The sequence below is a fragment of the Myxocyprinus asiaticus genome, chromosome 9 (genome assembly GCF_019703515.2).
Source record: "Myxocyprinus asiaticus isolate MX2 ecotype Aquarium Trade chromosome 9, UBuf_Myxa_2, whole genome shotgun sequence".
In the NCBI taxonomy this organism is placed as follows: Eukaryota; Metazoa; Chordata; class Actinopteri; order Cypriniformes; family Catostomidae; genus Myxocyprinus; species Myxocyprinus asiaticus.
In genome coordinates, this window is record NC_059352.1 from 5,502,404 (window position 1) to 5,515,012 (window position 12,609).

General features: G+C 35.2%; 1 protein-coding gene across 2 annotated transcripts in view; it reads left to right on the forward strand.

The window, feature by feature from the left end:
- LOC127446297 (guanine nucleotide-binding protein G(i) subunit alpha-2-like) overlaps positions 1 to 12,609 on the forward strand; it is a 108,077-nt gene that overhangs the window by 80,806 nt on the left and 14,662 nt on the right. For both annotated transcript variants that reach the window (XM_051707103.1, XM_051707104.1), the window contains exons 3-4: positions 5,340 to 5,481; positions 8,822 to 8,982. In XM_051707103.1, coding sequence (XP_051563063.1) covers positions 5,340 to 5,481; positions 8,822 to 8,982 — 303 coding nt within the window. The remainder of the gene's footprint in view (positions 1 to 5,339; positions 5,482 to 8,821; positions 8,983 to 12,609) is intronic.

A 12,609-nucleotide genomic window follows, 5' to 3' on the forward strand; every position in this document is an offset into this window, starting at 1 on the left:
TTCAACCAAAAAGAGGCATAGACACTTCGAAAATTAGGCGTTCTATTTTCAATGTTTAGCATGCATTTTCAACTATGATTTGAAACCCCATGTGTCAATTTTCCAGTTAGGTGATTTCTAGGAGTCCATACAATAAGAATGAACATGTTTGTTGCGTTCTTTAGGTTATTTGGAGAAATATGAGTACTTGTACCTGGTTTTTGAAAAGTTACATTTCAACTGCTTCCAAGCTGCATTCAACCATGCATTTAAGTTTTTATCTTTCTGTAACCCAGTTTAAATATTTCTTTTTACATTTACACAACTGAGAAAGGAGGAACGTAATATCATCTAGAGTTGAGAGAACAGTCAGAGGTCATGGTTTTGTATGATAAATGAATAATTAACTTTAAGCACAAATCTTTGGAGCTACATTTGAATATTTTCGCAAGCTCTTTAATTTCTTGAATGAAAAGGATGCACATTCTCTGAAAGACTAGGGTTTGATTGTTTTATATCTTTCAGTGTTAGTAACAGTTTGTGGCACACAGAGAAAGAAGTAAAAGCCTTGAATGGCTTTATAATTTACATTTCTCTTGGGCTTCTTGGCTCTAAATTCATATTTCATGAGAGGGGAACAGCACACAGTTACACACCTAGGTCATTAATGCAGGTTTGAACACAACAGGGTTACAAAGACAATAACTGTTACCATCATCCCACAGAGTCATGAAAATATTGACTGACATTTTCAGTTGTTTTATATTTCTATGGTCTTTTAATAAATTAGGTGAAGACGTGATTTCAAACATAATGTGTACGGTTTTTCCCCTATTTCAGATTTGCTGACTCATACTAAGAGCAGACTGCAAAATGTGCTGACATTGATAAATCTGGAACTCGTTAAATGATGCAAGTTCCCAATCCAGCACTGAACTCTAGTTTACATACTTTTTGCTGTGCTTGACAAAAAATATCTTGCAGTATAAAGTAAATAATGTATAACATTGTGTAGTGAGACACCAGGAATGGACAGACGTAGAATTCCATATAGAAAATAAATGGGTCATTGACAAATAATGTGATCAAAATGAGAAATCTTTTTAAAATCTACAACCCCAATTCTGAAAAAGTTGGGACAGTATAATAAATGCTAATAAAAACAAAAAGGAGTGATTTGTAAATTATAATCACCTTTGCTATATTTAAAGCACTACAACTACACATTATATGATGTTTTCTCTTGTGAATTTCATTGTTGTTTGAAAATGTACAGTATTTCAAATCAGATGATTGCAACACACTCCAAAAAAGTTGAGACAGTCGAGTGTTTACCACTGTGAAACATCACCATTTCTTCTAATAACACTTATTAAGCATTTGGGCACTGAAGACACAAGTTTGTTAAGTTTAAAAAGTGGTGCAAGTTACCCATGCCATGGGCACTGACACACCCCTGGCCCATACAGACACTGGCTTTTGGACCTGACACTAATAACAGCTTGGATGGTCCTTTTCCTCTTTGGCCCGGAGAACACAAAGGCTTTGTTTTTCAAAATTTTTTTGGAAATGTGGACTCTTCAGGCCAAAAAACACTGTTCCACTGTTCTACTTTCCATCTAAGATGAGACCGAGCCCAGAGAAGTCAGCAGTACTTCTGGACCGTGTTGATGTAGGGCTTCTCCTTTGCATAATAAAGTCTTAACTTGCATCTGTGGAAGCAGCGGCGAATGGTGTTGTCTAACAAAGGTTTACTAAAGTTATCCCAAGCCCATGTTCATTATATCCATTACAGATAAATGCTGTTTTTTAAGACGGTGACGTCTGAGGGATCAGAGATCACACGCATTCAGAAGTGGTTTTCGTCCTGCCCTTTACGCACCGAGATTTGACCAGGTTCTTTGAATCTTTTAACTATATTGTGTACTGTAGAGGGTGAAATACCCAAAATCCTTCCAGGAATATTGTTCTCAAAGTGCTGGATTATTTGCTGAAGCATCTGTTGTCAAACTGACAAGTCTCGAATGATCCTTGCTCTTGAAGAACTAGGTTGTTTTTGGAGACTCTTTATATAGTTTACAGTACTATGACACAATTGCCTCACCTGTTTAACATCTCATGTTTCATATCGCCTTGTTATTTCAACTCATAAAATTGTTATTAGTCTTAAATTGCCCCTGTCTCAACTTTTTTGGAGCGTGTTACAATCATCTGATTTGAAATTATTGTACATTTTCAAACAGTCAATACAATTCACAAGGTAAAACATCATATTATGTGTAGTTGTAGTGCTTTCAATAAAGCAAAGGGTGAATATAATTTACAAATCACTCCTTTTTGTTTTTATCAGCATTTTTTTCATACTGTCCCAACTTTTTCGGAATTGGGGTTTTAGATTAAAATGCACGTCAAATTTGTAGATATGTAATCTTTGTATCCAGTTCGGTTTAAAAAATAAAAAATTTCTAGCATTTTTTGCAAAAACTATTTATTTAATGACTTTAAACTAGTGCTGTCAGTCAATTAAATATTTTAATTGCGATTAATCACAGTTTTTTGTAGTTTGGAAATTTGGAAAGTGCTCAAATTTGACACTATATGTGTTTTCTTGTCAAAATGTATTTATTTCCATCTTAGGAAAGAAAACAAAACAATATGTAACAATATAATGCTTTATTAAAATTTTCCAAACAAAGCCTTTCACAGTATAAAGATAGAAATGCACTAAAATAGCACCAATTCAAATAACATTAAACATTTCCCAAAGTCTAAGTGGGAGTTTGACTAATTGAAAGAACTAGTCCCCAAATAGTTTGCATATTCATTGCAATGGGCATTAAATCTTTTAAACTCATCCACACAATTAATCTGTCGGTAAACTGTAGATATCCGCTTTCCTACAGCAATAGTGAAGCTGCATTCATGATTCGCATCAGGGCGGCAACGCCAGTGTCGAGGTCACTTTGAACTCACCATGCGCCTTGCGTAGGCTGAAAAATACTTGATTTCTATCACAAGTGTCATCTCGGCTTATTTTGTACATCAAATAGGGCTAAGAGCTCCTTTCTCCATCATTGTTTTTCACTGACATGGAAGTGCTGTCAGAGACTCTTTTATTTATTGAGATAACAACCTCCGTGGCTCTATCATAGGAGAAAGCGTAACGGTCAGCTAGCATTTTACGATAGTACCATCATAGAATGTCTATGGGACTGCCACTTTATGCTAATTATGTAGGCTCCACTATGTAGAAGGGCTCTAGCGCATGTCATGTGGTGTAACCAAGTAAAAGGTCATAAATTACTTTATCTTAACTCAGTCTCTAATTTCAAAAATTTTTAAACACACTTTTCAATATTAAAAAAAGACTCACTCGGTAACACTTACACTCAGACTAGAGGGTCTCTTGGTTAACATAAACAACATAATGGCTACCTACATGTTGGTCACACCACATGACTTAATTTGGTGGACAAAAGTTTTTTAAATAATTATATTTAAAAAAATTACTACTTCTTTTTTAAGAAATAATAATATATATTATTCTGGACTACTCATATCAACATTTATTTTTTCTTTTAATTTAAGCTTTTAATGAGACCTTTTTTTTTTTTTTTTTTACTGTCTCTGGACAGTTACACCACATGACTTTTTTTTTTTTTTTTTTTTTTTTTACTTTCAGCCTGTGAAAAAGGTGTATTTAAGTAATTGTATTGTGGGAATTCCATTTATGTATTGTGGGAATTGCATTTATGTAATTTTAAATAATAGATCTGGACAAAAAAATTAGCATCACGTCATTGATCCAAAAATCAGCGAAGACGATGGCTAATAATTAGGCCGCCTCACCCACATTAATATATTTTCTTTAGAAAATCTGCTATGTTTACACCTTTCTTCCACACCAGAATGGTGTTTTGCTCTACCAAAATGGAGCGTTTCAGAAACGCTCTCCATTACTGCATAATTTGGAAAGCGATGACATTAGGAAATATTAGAAAACAGTTTTTTTTCCCTCCCCTTTTCTCCCCAATTTGGTATCCCAATTCCCAATGCGCTCTAGGTCCTCGTGGTGGCGTAGTGACTCACCTCAATCTGGCTGTCGGAGGATGAATCTCAGTTGCCTCCGCATCTTATCACGTGACTTGTTGAGCGTGTTACCACGGAGACCTAGCGCGTGTGGAGGCTCGCACTATTCTCCGTGGCATCCACGCACAACTCACCACACGCCCCACTGAGAGCGAGAACCACATTATAGCGACCATGAGGAGGTTAACCCAACATGACTCTACCCACTCTAGCAACCGGGCCAATTGGTTGCTTAGGAAGCCTGACTGGAGTCACTCAGCACGCCCTGGATTCGAACTTGCAACTCCAGGTGTGGTAGTCAGTGTCTTTACTTGCTGAGCTACCCAGGCCCCCCAGAAAACAGTTTTTAAACAAAGAAGTGTCGGCCGATTTGCGATATAATGGATGATACTCTAAATGTATAGGTTACTGTTTTAAGGCTAAAGTATGCTTCAGCTTTCGTAGTGCCGCTACGTCTTGTGCACAGTGCTCGCCGTTGGAACACATCTGCAGTTTACTGTACTAAAGAGTATCTCAAAACTTTCCTGGAGTGCATGCATTAAACACATCTGTATGGGCTCATGGTCCATAGAGTATACTTTAAAAGTTTTTCGTAACGACGTGAAAAAACGAAGAAAAAAAGAGTATAGTATTTAAATTTGAAAAAATGTAAGGTCTCATTGTCTGCTTCCAATATTGACTTAATTAGACTGATACAGTAAGTGATTTTGTACAGTCAGCTAGTCATCATCACAAAAAATAAACCCCAATCATGTGATCTGAGATGCGAAACTACCTACCAAATAAATGGAAATTAAATAATGATTTGTTTAAATTATTATATTATGTGAGAAGAAAAGAGACATAAAACTAGCACAGGTAAATTATACAGTTTAGCAGACAGTATGCAAAAATATCTGACCACAGAATGCTGCGATTGACCAATCAGAATCAAGTATTCCAGATAGCTGTGTAATATTTGTGCGTTCACGTCATGTCATAATTACCATAATTACGAGATGTGAACGGAAGTGGTTTGTTTCTATAGCAACACTCGTAACATAAAATCTTACAGTTATGGTAATACTGACATGATGTGAACGAACCATAAATACTGAAAATACAATACTGATTAAAACAAAAAACAAAAAAATCCGCCAATGCGGATGTGGTCACCGGTATAGTGTGCATGCCTATTTTACACCTAACATTACCAAATAACATTTTAACATGTTTTGATGATGTAAAAGGCCAACTTTTTTTTTAATTAATACATTCTGCTCTCTGTTTAGGATTATCCATGAAGATGGTTACTCAGAAGATGAGTGTAAGCAGTACAGAGCCGTCGTCTACAGCAACACCATCCAGTCCATAATGGCCATTATTAAAGCAATGAGCAACCTCAAGATAGACTACGGAGAGACCGCAAGAATGGTAAGACACCGGTACACCTTGACACAATGTCTGGGACGAGTATGTAGGTCATGGTGGGATTCTCTAAATATATCATTTAGAGAGAGCAGCACACTGTATTAACTTTACATTTCTGATGTTCTGGTTCAATGTAGTATTTGTAACAACTGAATGTGAGGAAACAAAAGCATGACATAGAAACATCACAAAAACTTGTCCAGGTCATATTTCACCCTAAAATTAAAAAAGAGAAAAAAATCAGATATTATACTTTGCATAAATAAAATGAAGCCTATCTTTAGGACCATTAAGACTGGTTGCATTGTGACATTATTTTCATGACAATAATGGAGATTTTTTTCATTGCCATAATTGTTATTCTATTATTCTTTATGGTGATTATCATTATTTTCTCATTACTGTAATACAGTAAGTCTTATGCTGTTATACAATTATTTTTTATTTAAATACATAAAATAATGGCAGTGTAACATACTACTATGAAGTCCTTTGCAATTGAAACATTATTTTTTGGCGTTACAGTAACGAGAATGAGTTTATTTTGAATTACTGTCATCAGTGTTGGCTGTAATGTAATTGTTTGACAAAGTAGTGTAATACATTACATTTTAGATTACAGTTACTGACTTTCAATTAATTTAATTACTTTTAAGTACATTACTTTTGTTGAACATATTTTGTAATGTGTTGGTCTGTTTACATTTGTGACAACTGAAAGGCGTGCGCCCCCTAACGAGTCATTTTAAGAGAGAAACGCGTAGTTTGACTTGCATGCAACAATAAACAAGCATGAAATGTAGACATTATTTAAATTTTGAGTGGAAAAAACTGTATAATCAGATTACAATTTTTGGATAAGTAATAATTTGTTGTGGATTACTTTTTTTTTTTTTTTAATTTACCCAACGTATCCTAATGTCTAGTCTATTTTTGCTCTACTGACCACTTCCTTTCCAAAAAAATGTACAGTTTTATTATAAAATTAGGGCTGTTAAACGATTAAAAATGTTAATTGAATTACATGGTGTGCCAATTAATTAATCAAATGAATCACAGTTAATCGCATATATAAATATTTGCTGAAAAAGCCCCTTAAATAACAGTAATTTAATATATAATGATGAAATAATTATAAATAGTTACAGTTGAAGTCAAAAGTTTACATGCACCTTAGCCAAATACATTTAAACTCAGTTTTTCACAATTCCTGACGTTTATTCATAGAAAGCATTCCCTGTCTTAGGTCAGTTAGGATCACTACTTTATTTTAAGAATGTGAAATGTCAGAATAATAGTAGAGAGAATTATTTATTTCAGCTTTTATTTCTTTCATCACATTCCCAGTGGGTCAGAAGTTTACATACACTTTATTAGTATTTGGTAGCATTGCCTTTATATTGCTTAACTTGGGTCAAACGTTTCCACAAGCTTCTCACAATAAGTGGCCCATTCCTCCAGACAGGACTGGTATGACTGAGTCAGGTTTGTAGGTCTCCTTGCTCACGCGCGCTTTTTCAGTTCTGCCCACAAATTTTCTATCAGATTGAGGTCAGGGCTTTGTGATGGCCACTCCAATACCTTGACTTTGTTGCCCTTAAGCCATTTTGCCACAACTTTGGAGTTATGCTTGGGGTCATTGTCCATTAGGAAGACCCATTTGCGACCGAGCTTTAACTTCCTGGCTGATGTCTTGAGATGTTGCTTCTATATATCCACATAATTTTCCTTCCTCATGATGCCATCTATTTTGTGAAGTGCACCAGTCCCTCCTGCAGCAAAGCACCCCCACAACATGATGCTGCCACCCCCATGCTTCACGGTTGGGATGGTGTTCTTCGGCTTGCAAGCCTCACCTTTTTCCTCCAAACATAATGATGGTCATTATGGCCAAACAGTTCAGTTTTTATTTCATTAGACCAGAGGACATTGCTCCAAAAAGTAAGATCTTTGTCCCTATGTGCACTGTAGACTGGCTTTTTTATGGCGGTTTTGGAGCAGTGGCTTCTTCCTTGCTGAGCAGCCTTTCAGGTTATGTTGATATAGGACTTGTTTTACTGTGGATATAGATGCTTGTCTACCTATTTCCTCCAGCATCTTCACAAGGTACTTTGCTGTTGTTCTGGGATTGATTTGCACTTCATCTCTAGGAGATCGAATGCGTCACCTTTCTGAGCGATATGATGGCTGTGTGGCCCCATGGTGTTTATACTTGTGTATTACTGTTTGTACAGATGAACGTGTTACCTTCAGGTGTTTGGAAATTGCTGAACCAGACTTGTGGAGGTCCACAATTTGTTTTTCTGAGGTCTTGGCTGATTTCTTTTGATTTTCCCATGATGTCAAGCAAAGAGGCACTGATTTTGTAGGTAGGCCTTAAAATACATCCACAGGTACACCTCCAGTTGACTCCAATTAGCCAGAAGCTAATTGCCTAAAGGCTTGACATCATTTCCTGGAATTTTCCAAGCTGCTTAAAGGCACAGTTAACTTAGTGTATGTAAACTTCTGACCCACTGGAATTGTGATATAGTCAATTAAAAGTGAAACAATCTGTCTGTAAACAATTGTTGGAAAATGTACTCATTTCATGTACAAAGTAGATGTCCTAAACGACTGCCAAAACTATAGTTACTAATATGAAATCTGTGGAGTGGATAAAAAAATGAGTTTTAATGACTTCAACCTAAGTGTATGTAAACTTCTGACTTCAACTGTAGTTTAATACTTAGAAAAACACATCTTGAGATCCCTAAGTTCGGATTTGTGCTCCATCAAGCTGTGTTTTGAACGCAAGAATGTGTCCTTGTGTTGTGTTGTCTGCTCTTGGTAAGTGTGGTTTGTTCTCTGTATAAGCTGCACGTTGCCTATACAGCTGAAGTTTCGCTTAGTGCCCCCTGGAGAAAACAGGTGCTACTTCAAGCTTGAGTTTCTCGGGAATCTTCCTTATTGCGGTCCAGGACACAAGTAATTGCTTTACATTTTTAATGCATTCTTTTTTGTATAATTAATCGCACAGAATTAACACGTTAAATCGACAGCCCTATATAAAATAATAATTATTAAAGTTATTACTATAATATATACAATGGAAAAGGTTTGGTAATACTATGGTTTCTGGAACACTACTATTATGGTAATACCACGAAGTATCCCACAATACCATGTGTGCATATGCCAAGTGTCGTGTTATGTGATTATTATAATCAAATATTACCATTGTATATATCAAAGTACCATGGTATTACCATCTGATACCATCATTGAAATCATTATACTCCAGTATAGTTGCTTTCCCTGCATATTTTCTCATTTTATTTTTTGTATGTGTGTGTGTATACAGGACGATGCACGGCAGCTGTTTGCGCTGTCTGCTGCAGCAGAGGAGCAGGGAATCTTAACCGATGATCTGGCTAAAGTGATTCGCAGGCTGTGGGGTGACAGCGGGGTGCAGGGCTGTTTCACCCGCTCCAGAGAATATCAACTCAACGATTCCGCTGCATAGTAAGTTTGCGCAAGCACACAATTCTGTTCTAGTTTTACATCATACATTGCGTTTATACACACACTGATTGTTTTTCTGATTGTCCAACCGAATTTGTTGTACATACACAGATCATAGTCTAAGAAAGCCGATTTCAGCTTATACTTATAGGACAAAATCTGTGGTTACTATGTTTGGTCTGTTTATAAAATGGCTGAACTTTTTTTTTCTCGTAAACAAAATACAGCACCCATAGATGAACAAAAAGCCTATGTTTATAATACGCACTGTACAGTTTAGAAATGAGTTCATTGAGAACATTTTATAAATAATGTCACATCCACACCACCACTCATCAACACTCTTCAACTAGCTGAGCTCTCGTAGGTCAAGAATGTCAGGGATATGCGCGAACAGGAAAAATATGACTAAACGAACACCTTTGCAGAATAAAAATGTCAGTGCATTTCATCATTTTTAGGCAAACTTAAAGAAGCTTTGTACAAACAAGGATAAACACACAAACACATTTGGTAACAGAATTGTGCAAAATGTGGCAGTACTCTAATTTTAGTGACTAATTTTCACAAATGAAGAAGCTCTGGGAGGTCAAGATTTTTTACTGAAAAATGTCTTGGGATTTTGGGTTGTATGGCTTCAGAAGACTTAGAATATGTCGCACGATTTGCATGAACTAATTTTTAGCTGCTTTTGGGTCCTTTAAGCTACAAAGTGAGTCGCTATTAACTGACTTTGTATTGAAAAGACAGTCTGCGATATTCATTTAAACATCTTTTGTTCTGCATAAAGTCATACGGGTTTGGAACAACATGAGGGTGAGTAAATGATGACAGAAGTTTCATTTTTGGGTGAACTATCCCTTTTAAGGATAGTTCCTCGACGAGGATGAAAAGTAAGGTTGAAGATTTTCTTGCAGCACAGTGTATCTGTTGAAAGAGATGAGAAGCTGATGAAATCCGCACTCTCCTGATATATCAACATTCCCTTCATCCTTGATATGAAACATTGAAGTTGTTGGGCAGATGGGCTGTCACACTCCTCAGGCTACACAGCTGAAAGCCCGGCGCTCTTCCATCAAATGATCTTCTTTCTGAAACTTTCTGAAATGACACCCATTTAAAAGCACTGCTGTGGGGAAAAACAGCCGTTCTAGGAAATAAGCTGGAATATGCGTGAAATTTACATTAAGTCATTTAGCAGACGCTTTTATCTAAAGTGACTTAAAAATGAGGAACATAGCAAGCAATTTGTCATACAAAAGTCAACAATATCTAAAGAATTGCACTGCCAAGTTCACAGGGTAGCTGGAGAATAGAAGCTAGTGCAGAAGAAAACACAATAATAATAGTCAAAAATTAAATAGGGAATTTATGAGAAATTTAAATTAACCAGAGAAACTACAGAAGATTCTGGGTCCTTCCAGTTTGCTCAAAAAACACCAGATAATTTTTGTTTTTCATTTCTGATTTTAATTATACTAGAAATGACTCTGAGCAAAATAATTGGAATTATGAATAAAGATAATGCGATTCTTGAATATTTACTCGTTCTGTGATCAGAGAAGTGTCATTTAAACATGCCTCAAGACATGCAATCGTTTTTACATTTAATTAATAAAAGTATTGTGCTTTTGCTGTTGTCATTGCAACAGATAATGAACTTTGATGCTTTTGATAGTTCACCCTAAAATGAAAAGCCTGTCATTCTTTACTCACCCTCATGTTGTTCCAAACCTATATGAATAATGTTGAGCACAAAAGGAAATGCTATACATTCACTTAAGATACATGGGGTAAGTAAATGATGACAGTATTTTCATTGTTTTGGTCCATTTGAATTAAGGAGTTTCTACATATTTGAAAATATTACAATCATGAAATCCAAATTGATGCTATTTACTTTCTTAATACATGTTCCTGTTTTTTGGTGCATGATCAGGGCACATTATTCCAAAGGAAGTTATTTTTTTTGGTAATCTTTAATTAAAATGTAATAACTTGCTTCGGCTCTGAAACAACTTTTCGTTTGTGCCTGACATCCCAAATCCCTGTTATTTTTCAACCACCTATCATCCAATTGATTCTTGATGTATAAAATTAAGTCTTACCCTACATTTTTCCCCAGCGTTGAATATTCTGTGCTAATCTGAAATGTAATGGGTTGCGAAAACCTTTTAGTGTTGATTTTCACATCATTTTTCTGTAACCACTCAGTTATCACTTTATCTAAAGCATTTTATAGATATCTCCTGGCATATCCGAGTATGTGGTTTTAACAGATTGATTCATTGTGCTTCAGATGTCGAAAACAGTACAGAAATGCTTGATAGTGATGATATTTGTGTTGAAATGCATATGCACTGTGTGCCACAGGGAACAGAGATGAAGATTAGAACTGATCGGCCTGTGAACATAGGCACATAGGCATGTCCTCGTCACACTTTAGAGAATACTGCGTGAAATAATTCAAGTTGCCACATGCTTGTGTGAAAATATATGGGTCATTTCACCCTACTATCAAAAAACATTATATAATTTTTTTTAAATAACCCTTCTAGGCACAATGATTTTTTAAATTATTATTATTTGTGAAAAGCAAAAAAATGAATGTATACTTTACAATTTAAATAATTTTCCCGTTTTTTGTTGTTGTTTTTTCCCGTATAGAGACACCTTTTCAGCCGTTTTGCTTTCATCTTGGTTTTCCCCTTGCACAGGGATTTCATAAAGTCCTTCATAAAATAGTTCTAAGGGCATGAACTACAATCCCATGAAGCATTGCGAATGATGCAATCGAATTATAAATGAAAAAAAAAATATTTTAAATATTCATTTAAAATTGTTTATAAGTATAGAAACAATATATTTTAAGTTTATTGCAAAATATACAAATATTTAAGTATTTTGAGAGTGTGGGGAGACTAACTCAGTATGGGAGTGGGCGGTTGCTGCGGAGCTCTTTTGCTGCAGTTTATTTCCCCTTGATTCTGATTGGCTGATCTCTCTTTAGGATCATGGGTAGTGTAGTTCTTCAGCAGGAATTCTGCTATTAAACAGAATAAGTTGAAATAACATGGACTGATGGCTTCAGCAGAAGCATATACTATCGATTAAAAACCTCGGAGCTCACAGTAGGTCTGTCTTTAAAGGTTTATAAGTTATTGTTAGTAATCAGTTCCCCTATGGAGAAAATAAATGGGATTTTTACTTCCATAACCAGACTTTTGTGCTCTTTATTAGAGGTCGACTGATAGTGGATTTTGCAGATTCCGATAACTAAGGTGGTGGGAAAGGCCGATAACCAATTAATTGGCTGACAGTTTTTAAAATCGATTTATAGAATGTCAAAAAATAAATATATATATATATATATATATATATATATATATATATATATATATATTATATATATATAATAAAATCTTTCTTTACTATGTAGGGCAAAGACAGAGTCCAAAATGAAATTAATTGTCATAAATATTGTCACAATAAAAAAAATTGTACTATTAAAAATAAATAAATTAAAAAACAAAAAATCTTTTTTTTTTTTTTTTTTTTGTTCAACCAAGGCTACTGTTTGGAAACCTGAATGAAAAGTAATTATTTTTGGAAGTCCATTTGGTACTA